This window comes from Petaurus breviceps, unplaced genomic scaffold (genome assembly GCF_028583685.1).
Source record: "Petaurus breviceps papuanus isolate PSGF00001 unplaced genomic scaffold, PetGlider_PUasm1.0 176, whole genome shotgun sequence".
Lineage (NCBI taxonomy): Eukaryota > Metazoa > Chordata > Mammalia > Diprotodontia > Petauridae > Petaurus > Petaurus breviceps.
The window spans coordinates 32633312-32643326 of NW_027185771.1; the positions used below are offsets into that span (position 1 = coordinate 32633312).

Sequence of the window (10015 nt, forward strand, 5' to 3'; positions counted from 1 at the left end):
TCTCTCTCTCTCTCTCTCTCTCTCTCTCTCTCTCTCTCTCCCCCCATCTCTATATATCCCTCACCCTTTAACATACAGTTTAACGCAGGTGCTTAATTAGTGTTGAGTGAATGAATGCAACAAGTATTTTGAATTCTAATTTTTAGTAGTAAAATTTATTCTCATTATAATTTTACATAAAGTAGGTGATTTTTGCTTTACTCTTTTGGGAAAAGTTAGTTCTTTTCTTACTGGATTTCGTTGTCTTTTTCATTATTCCATCAGGTTTCCAGTCTTTTTAAAGATGGGACCATTGGAAGTGACATAAACATTGTTGTGGTGAGCCTCCTTCTGCTGGAACAAGAACCTGTAAGTGGTAGGATATAACCTTATCTCATTCTGCTAGATTGTAGGCTCCTTGAGGGTAAAGATTGGGTCATGCACTTCTGTGTTCTCTTCTCTCAGAAATTAATTTATTTTAGCCCATTGTCTGAAGCTATCAGCCTTGCTATTGGCAAATTTCCTGCTAAAATCTTTGTTATGAGAAAGAGTACCTGAAAATCCCTAAATTGTTATCCACTTCCCCAAACATCCAGTAGTTTAAGGATTTAAGAATTGGGGCAGGGGGCAGCTAGGTGGCACAGTGAATGTACTTAATTTAATTTATTTAATTATTTAAATGTACACTGGCCCTGGAGTCAGGAGGACCTGAGTTCAAATCCAGCCTCAAACACTTAACACACACACACACACACACACACACACACACAAACTGGCCATGTGACCTTGGGCAAGTCACTTAACCCCAACTGCCCTCCAAAAAACAAAACAAAGCAAACAAACAAAAAAAAAGAATTGGTACAGCTAGGTGGCAAAGTTAATTTCTGAGGCCTCTTTAAACTCTAAGATTCTAGAATTCATGAAATCAAACAGAAAATGACAAACACTGAATCTCAGCATTAGATGGGATTTTAGAGATCATTTGGAACAGGGGTTTTTAACTGAAGTCCCTGGATCCCTAAGGGGTCTGTGGTTAGATTTCAGGGTGTTTATGATTTTGGAAAGGAAATAAAATACATCTTTTTCTTCCTATTATCCACTAACTGAAATTTAGAAATTCCTTTGTTTCAAAACATTCCTTTTAGAAGGGGGTCCACAGGCTTCTCCAGACTGACAGGGGGCCTTGACACAAAAGGTAAAGAAACTCTGCACTAGACCAAACTTGTACGCAATAGGTGAACATTTATTAAGTGTCTACTGTATATCTATGTTAAGTGCTGCGGTCACAAAAAAAGTACAAGACAGTCCCTGTCCTCAAGGAGCTCACAATCTAATGGAGGTGACAACTAGCACACAAATATATACAAACAAGTTAGATCCGGGGTAAATAGGAAATAATTAAGAGAGGGTAGGTACTTCAATTAAGAGGGGTTGGAAAAAATCTTTCTGTGGAAGATGGGCTGTAAAGTAAGCCAGGAAAATCCAGAGGTGTAATCAAGGAGGGAGAACATTCCTGGTATGGAAGACAGGCAGAGAAAATACCCAGAGCCAAGAGATGCAGTGTCTTGTTCATGGAACAGCAAGGAGGCAGCCCCAACAAATGTCTGTCCGTTTTCTTCTTGAAGATACCCAAAGCGGCAGAATTCGCTACCGCCTCACATTCTGCTTTTGGACAGAAAAGATGTCAAACTACTAACCTCATATAAAGTTTAACATGTTGTCTTGAAATTATGGTTATGTGTGTTTGAGGAGTGGGAAAGGATGTGGTTCTGCCTTATGGCATCAGCAAGCGGCATGGAGTAATGGAAACAGCAAGAGTTTTGAAGTCACAAAGAGCCCACTCTGGCTTTCATGTGTGCTTTAAAACTAGGAAATAGCATTTGGCTAAACAGATGTCAACAACATCAAAATGTGGCCCTACTAAATTTGACATATTTCTTCTGGAAGCTGTATAAAAATACATTTTATAGTCTCCATTGAGTATGTCTTTGAATTTAGTTGAATTCAATGCAATCCACATTTATTAAGCACCTACTATGCATAAGTTCCTATGTGATCTCTTCAGTGTGGATGTGCTCTCCATTGTGCAGAATGCAGGAGAGCACAGTGGGAAGATCCCGAGTTGTGGAGTCAGGGGATCTGGGTTCAAGTCATGCCTCTGTGTTACCCTGTGTGAGTCTCAGTTTGAACGGTTTATAGTGGAGTTACTTTTTTTTTAATTACACACCAGGGCTTCTTCATTTTTAATCCTTCCTATGGTCTCATTTTAATTTTGGCATTTGCTCTAAGAAGTTGATGCAATGAATATCATCATCATCATCATCAAAATAGCATTTATACAGTGCCTACTATGTACCAGGCACTTTACAAATGTTATCTATTTGATCCTCACAACAATCCTGGGAGGTAGGTGCTATTTCCCCCCCATTTTACAGAAGGGGAAACTAAGGTAGATGGAGCTTAAATGAGTTGCCCAGGGTTACACAGCTAGTAATTATCTGAGGCCAGATTTGAACTCAGGCCCTCCTGAATCCAGGCTCAGTGGCTCTATCTATTGTGCCACCTCATTTTCATATACCCAGATAGCTAATTTAGGTATAAGTTCATTTATTGTTAAAGTAAAGTTAATTTCACTTTATGTGATGATATTGTCTTCCATGTGCAATATTTCTAATTCTTTTCTTGAAGAAAAGAGTTGTGATATGTAGACATGAGACTCCTGTATAGTTAATAAGCCCAAACAACCTCACACAGCATTTCCTGAACTGTCTTGGTCATGAGTTTGAGCATACCAAGGGAGTCAATGAAGGCCAGTCCTAGAGGTCTCCCTGTAACCTTGGGGTAAAACTAGTCTTACTTCTCTGCAACATAACTAGAAAGTAGCTATCTATAAACTTGTGGTGAGGAAGAAATCATTTTCCCTGGGGCAACTCAGTTTTAGCTGTTAACATGATTTTCCTGACATATATTTTATATTTAGTATATATGTCACATGTATCGAATATATATGTGTGTATATATATTTTAAACCCTTGGTACAATGTTTGGCATAATAGTCAATTAATAAATACTGGTTCTCTTCTTTCTTTTATCAAGTCCAAATCTGCCTCAAATGCAACTTCTACCCATTGTCCTACTGTCTTGCTTTCTGGAGCCAAACAGAACTTGTCTGTTCTTAGTTACCCTCTCCCATGTGACAGCCTCTGAAATTCTTTTTATTTATATCTTTCGTTTTTTTGCATTTCCTGAATTTTTTCTATATTCCTCCCCATTCTTCTCCCAAAGAACCAAACCATATAACAAAGTTAAAAAAAAAAAAGAAGAAGAAATTCAGTCAAACCTGATAAACAACCTGAGAAAATCTGGTTATATAACTATATATGCTATTCCATGTCCATGGAACCCATTGTCCCACCTCCACCTTTGCAAAGGAGCTGGGGCGGGGATGGGGGTAGGGAATCCTTGCAGTCCTTATTAAGTCTTTCCTTCTTTTTTCTTCCTTTAACCAGTCCCCATATAGAATACTCTCAAGTCCTCCTCAATCTCCTCTTAGTTCTCTGGCTTATCATTGTCCTTCCTCTTACAGACCTGAACACCTTACTCCAGATGTGCTCTGACCCAGGCAGAGTACAGAGGTCTTGACCTTCAGCTGAGTTCCAGAGTTACTAATAATCTATTAATCCACAAATCTAATGGCCTTTTCGTAGTCCCCATCCTTCTTGACCTCTCTGCAGACCTAGACATAATTGGTCACCTTCCTCTCTCTGATACTCTCTTCTCTCTAGGTTTTTGGGACTCTACTCTCTCCTGGTTCTCCTCCTAACTTTCAGTCTCCTTTGTTGGGTCCTTATGAAAGACATGCCCCCTTACTGTGGATATCCTCCAAGGTTCTATCCTGATTTTTATTCTGTTTTCCCCTCATTAACTCTAATGGATCCAATTCTCATCTCTATAATGATGATGCTCACATATACTTATCTAGCCCTACTACTGACCTTCAGTCTCTCATCTCCAACTGCTTATTGGATTCTCAAACTGGATGTCATTCAGGCATATTAAGCAATGGGTCCAAGCTGAATCCATTATTCCCGCCCCCCTTTCTAACTTTCTAATTTCTAATTCCTTCTTTCTAACTTTCCTGTTACTGTCAAGTTCATCCCAGTTACCTTGGCTCTCAATTTAAGTGTCATCCTTGATTTCTCAATTTTTCCTCTCACAGCCAATCTGTTGTCAAGGACCTGTCAATTCTTCTCTCAGAATATTTCTTGGTATATGACTCAGGCACTGACACTATCTTGATGCAGGCCCTCATCATTTAATGACTGGACTATTAAAATAGCCTGCTCATTGGTTTCCTTGCCTCAAGGATATCCAGTCCATCCTTCATTCAGCTATCAAAGCGATTTTCCTAAAGTACAGATTGGATCACTCTCCTATTCAGTAAACTATAATGATTCCCTATTGCCTCAGGATAAAATATAAAATCTTTTATTTGACTTTTAAAATGCTTTATAACTCAGTCCCTTACTACCTTACTCCCCTCCACATACTCTATGTTTTACAATCCAGTGACTCTGACCTCCTTATTCTTCTTTGTGCAAGATTCTCCATCTACTGACTCTGGGCACTTTCACTGGCTGCCCCCCATGCCTGGAAGGCTTGCAGCCCTCACTTCTGTCTCCTTACTTCCTACATCTCAAATCCCAACTTTTGCAGGAAGCCCCTTATGCTAATATCTTCTCTCTGAGACTATCCCCAGTATATCCCATATATACCTTTTTTGTACATAGTTGTTTGAATGCTACCCCCCACTATTACACTACGAGCTCCTTGGGGGCAAGGAATTTGGGGAGGACTTTCTTTGTAACCCTAGTGCTTAGCATCATGCCTGGCACAAAATACAAACTAAATAAATGCTTGTTGGCTTGACTTGGGACGTCCAATTTGAAATGTCTAAAAGGCAGTTGGAGGTATAAAATTTGAGAGTCATCTGCCCAGAAAAGATAGTTAAGCTCACAGGAGCTAATGAAATAATCAAGCAAGAAAGGAAAGCTAGAAAAGAGTAATGGCCTGGGAGAGAGCCTTGGGATATGGATGATGTTCCAGTGAAGGAGAACTTTCAGATCTGTCTCTCAAAAATGGAAATGAGGTGAATCTGGAATGACTGTTCTTAATGAAGCTATGCTAATTCTTTGTTATCACCATTTCCTTTCTAGATTTTTCACTATCTATTTATAGTATATTTAGAACAGAAATTGGCAAACTATGACTCAAGAGCCAAATCTGTCTCGTTGCCTGCTTTTGTATGGCAGTAAGCTAAAAATGGATTTTGTAAACTTACAGGTAAAAGCTATTCTTTGCTGACTGACTATATAAAAGCGGGCAGCAGGTAAGATTTGGTCCTCAGGTTGTGGTTTGCCATCTAGAACCTTTATTTCTAGAATTTTGCCAAAAATCAAAGTCAAGTTCACTAGCTATTTCTTTTCTGCCTTTGATAACTGAAACATGAGCTCTTTTCCAGTCCTACAGCATTTCTGCCATTCATAATGACCTTTCCAAGATCACCAATAGTGACTTGGTAATCACATTCTCGAGTCCTTTCAGGAGCTTGGGATTTAGGCACAGATGAGATAATGCATGTAGAGCATTTTGCAAAACTTAAAACAGCATAGAATTGTAATTTGTCATCATCATCATCATCACCATCATCAGTTATCTTGTTCTCGCCTTTTTTGATAGTGTTCAAATAGAAATAGTGTTCAAATAGTGTTCCATAGACTATTGTGCAAGTGGATAAGACTACTTTTTGTAACTAAATTCCAAGTATTGGAAAGGGAGCTTAGCTTTTGTAGATTACTTGAAAACATTGTTGGGACAACTCTAATAATAAACAGGACTAAAGAGATGATATGTGCCTCACTTTATTTAAACATGGTTGCAATTTGCAGAAGGGTTATCTTTAAGGAGCCTTGAGTTAGAGTTTAACTTATATTATTTTTTGAAACCTTTTCATTCCATGTAGTTTGGAGATTATGAGTATTCAGTATAGTGCTAAGCTCTTTAAAATGTTCTTAAATTTTTATGAATTAGTATTGTGTCCTGGTGGTTTGTGGGTAACAGTCCTATCTGTAAGGATCCATTCATTCCATCATAGTTCATTTTGCTGAATTCTCAAGAATATTTTGGCATTTATATTTGCACTATGCAGATTAGTCTAAAAAGGATAGTACCATTCTGGTGTATGAGTCTAAACCCCTGATTATATCTTCTTTTTAAAGGAATCCGGTAGATATTAAAGTTTTGTGACTTGCTGTGATTTATTGCATAATTTCCATCAAATTATTATATAATCCAGATTAATTATAAATCCCTTTGTTACATCATCATCATCCCCCCCCCACCATCATCATTATTCAGCTTTTTCTTTGGGGTTATAGAAATGGTCCTTGTTACCCTACCATCCTACTGTTCTTCTTTTCTGCTTAATGTCCCACAGACCCCTGCATAGGTCACTAAGACAACTATTTATAGCTGCATGGAAATACTATGACAGACGATAATCTTCTATAGACTCACAGAAAACAGTCTCAATACAGCTCCAATAGCAGACAGGACAAGAGGGATGAGATGTGCCTCATGCCATCCCACCATGATATTGGTCACATCTGCTAACCTGTCTCTATATTTTGAAAGTTTTTCATTCTAGGTATCTTGGGGTATTTCTTGTGGTAACAATATAAGTATTTGAATAAATATTTGCTATGATAGCACCCATTAAATTATTGTCCTTAAGTTTTTATGTTTGGATGATTGTGCATAACTATTTGTTCTATGATAATGGTCTACTATTAGTATAGTTTATTGACTGAGTTCTTCAGGATTTTTTGAGGTCTGTATTTGTACTATGGTGATTTATCATCTGTGAGTTTATGAAAGACAGCTAGCTTCTTATGCATAATTCTAGTTACTAAATTGTGTCTTGCTAGGCATTTGGTAGGTAGTAAAGTTTTTACAGTGGGAAGTGATATGTTGCCCAATTTCTACCCTTTCCTTCCACAATCTACATTGAGCACTATATCTGGACTCCTTAAGAGTAATTACTGGTGGCAATGGCACGGTTCTGAATGACCATTGTAGAGTTTCTGCAAACAAATCCCCTCGACTCAGTCATTTGTTTGATATTTCTTTGTTGATACATTATTGGCTGAATTTATGCAAGTGGTATTGATAGATATTTGTTATTATTATTCTTATTATTATCCTCTTGCCCCTGGAAGTTCAACCCACTATACAAAGGGGGTGGTGGTGAGTAAGTGATGCAACAGTCCTCAGGAGGCAAAGAAATAGATTGGGTAGCATAGAGGTATAATCGGGCTCTATTCTAACCTGTCATGGTGATCGGCTTGGCACAGAGGATAGTGGGATAAGTAAGTGATGCTTTATTATCTTCATGGTTATTATGATGGAGTCTGGTTGGAACTGGTGTCTTGAAATCATCAAGATTAAATGCTTTTCCATCTCTTCATCTCCTCCAACCCATACCAATTGTGTGACTGTGGTCAAGTCTGTTCATCTCTCTAAGCCTAAGCTTCCTCATGAACAGGAAGCTTTCCTGATCATTCCACTGCATATTCTCACAGGATTTTGTAAACTTTCATTCACTGTATAAATGTTAAGTATTAGAATCTTCCTTCAAGGCATGGTTCATATACTACCTCTTTCATGATGCCTTCATTAATACACCTTGTTGGAAATGATCCTTCTTCATCTGACCTTATACTTCCTATATACTCAAAAGAGCTATGGGTTTGAATTCCAGTTCTGATACTTACTACCTGAGTAACCAGGGACATGTCACTCATCCTTTTGGGTCTTTGCTCTCATCTTCTGTCAGTCAGGGTCTTTGAGCTAGATCTCTGACACCCATCCAGGCTCTAAATTCTATAGTTGTCTTATGTACACATAGTATTCTAATTTGTATTCTATGTCTGTGCCTGTCTATGCTGTAAGCTCCATGAGGGATGGAACCACCTCTTATTTAATCTTTGTACTTTATTAAGTGCTGAGCACAGTGTTCTGTATGTAGTAGGTAATTAACATATATTTGTTGGGTGAATGAATGGAAATGACCTTAAGATAGCTCCATTAGGAAGTTTGCATTTGATCTTACAGTGAGTAGGGAGATATGGAGGGTTTTTGAGCAGGAGAGTGACATTGATCACTTTATTCTCTTTTCTTCTTCCAAATTGATGTAGTTCACATTTCAGTTATTACAATAATTTGTTGCTTATTTGATTTTTGTGGGTTCCCTATAGGGTGGATTACTGATCAATCACCATGCGGATCAATCTCTGAATAGCTTCTGTCAGTGGCAGTCTGCTCTCATCGGGAAAAACAACAAGCGACATGATCACGCTATTTTACTAACAGGACTGGATATCTGTTCCTGGAAGAATGAGCCATGTGACACTCTAGGTACAGTACCAAAAATGCCTCACAAAATTTCAGTGGTGGTTAGACCTTTTTCTTTTCAGCAACAACTAGTGACCAATAGTAGTGTGAAACAATGAAAGCTCCCTGTACTAGGAGCCAGATACATTGGATTGAAGCAGAGGTAGTGCTCCTTGGTTGAGGTGTGGCTTTGGGCAAGTTACTTGACTTCTCCAAACCTGAGTTAACCCTACCTGTAAATTGGGAATAACAAATACTTGCATTGTTTTTCTCACTGGGTTGTTGTGAAGAAAGTGATTAGGAAACCCTAAAATGCCATGTCACTTATGGTGGCATAGTGGATAGAATGTTGGACCTGGGTCAGAAAGACCTGAATGCTAATTCTGCCTCAGACACTTACTAGCTGTGTGACCCTATGAAAGTCGCTTAATCTCAGCCTCAGTTTCCTCATCTGTAAAATGAAGATAATAATAACACCTTCCTCACAGAATTTTTGAGATCGAAGGATATAACAAAATACTTTGCAAACCATAAAATGTTATATAGATAGTAGCTATTATTAATAGTAGTAGCAGCAACAGTGGTAGTAATAATAGTAGCAGCAGCACTTGTGTGACTTTAGGAAAACCATTTCCTTTTAATCTCAGCTTCCTTATAAGAAAATTAAACAGTTGGAATAAATATACTCTAAGGTGAAAGATGATTAAATTTATAGTTTCAGTTCACCTCAGCAAGTATTTATTAAGCACCTATTGGATTATAACTTTTCTAGTTTACAAATTGCTGTCCTCACAACATCCCTTGTGAGGTCAGTAGCACAAATATTCTCCAATTCTCAAATTTCCTCACAATTTATTTCAAGATGAGATAACTGAAGCCCAGAGCAAGTGATTTGCCCAACATCACTAAGTGTCAAAGCTGGGACTCAGATCCAAGTCTTGGTACTACATTCTTTTGACATTGTACCACACTGATTCTTTATTGTCCTTAGAGTGTTATGTAGCTGCTAGAAGGGCATAGAACTCGGACCTTGAAAGGACCCTCAAGACCATTTATGTCAAGCCCTACCTTTCACTGATGAGGAAGTTTGGGTAGGGGTCAGGAGTAGGGTGGGAGGTGGTACAAAAAGTGATTAAGCAACTTTGTTGATTAATAGCTAATAGTAACTGCTAATATTTATATAGAACTTACTATGTGTCAGGTACTGAGCTAAGCCCTTTACAATTATTATCTCATTTGTTCCTAACAACAGCTCTGGGAAGTAGGTGCTATTATTGTCCCCATTTTACAGATGGGGAAACTGAGGAAAACAGAGGTTAAGTGACTTTCCCAGGATCACACAGCTAGTAAGTGTCTGAAGCCAGATTTGAAATCAGGTCTTCAGGATTCAAGCCTAAATGCAGGGCTCAGTTACTATACCACACTCTCTCCATATAACAGACTCAGCATCTGCTAGACTCTTATTAAAGGCTTATTGACAAAGGGGCAGTCTTATCTAAATTTAGTAACTCCTTCAGGTCTGAGCCCAGGCCTCTTACACACACACACACACACACACACACACACACACACACACACACACACA

General features: G+C 38.4%; 1 protein-coding gene across 1 annotated transcript in view; it reads left to right on the forward strand.

Moving 5' to 3' along the window:
* The window catches only part of ADAMTS18 (ADAM metallopeptidase with thrombospondin type 1 motif 18), a 228689-nt gene that overhangs the window by 81943 nt on the left and 136731 nt on the right, over positions 1–10015 (forward strand). The window contains exons 6-7 of the mRNA XM_069085865.1: positions 265–348; positions 8295–8454. Of these exons, the coding sequence (XP_068941966.1) occupies positions 265–348; positions 8295–8454 (244 nt within the window). The remainder of the gene's footprint in view (positions 1–264; positions 349–8294; positions 8455–10015) is intronic.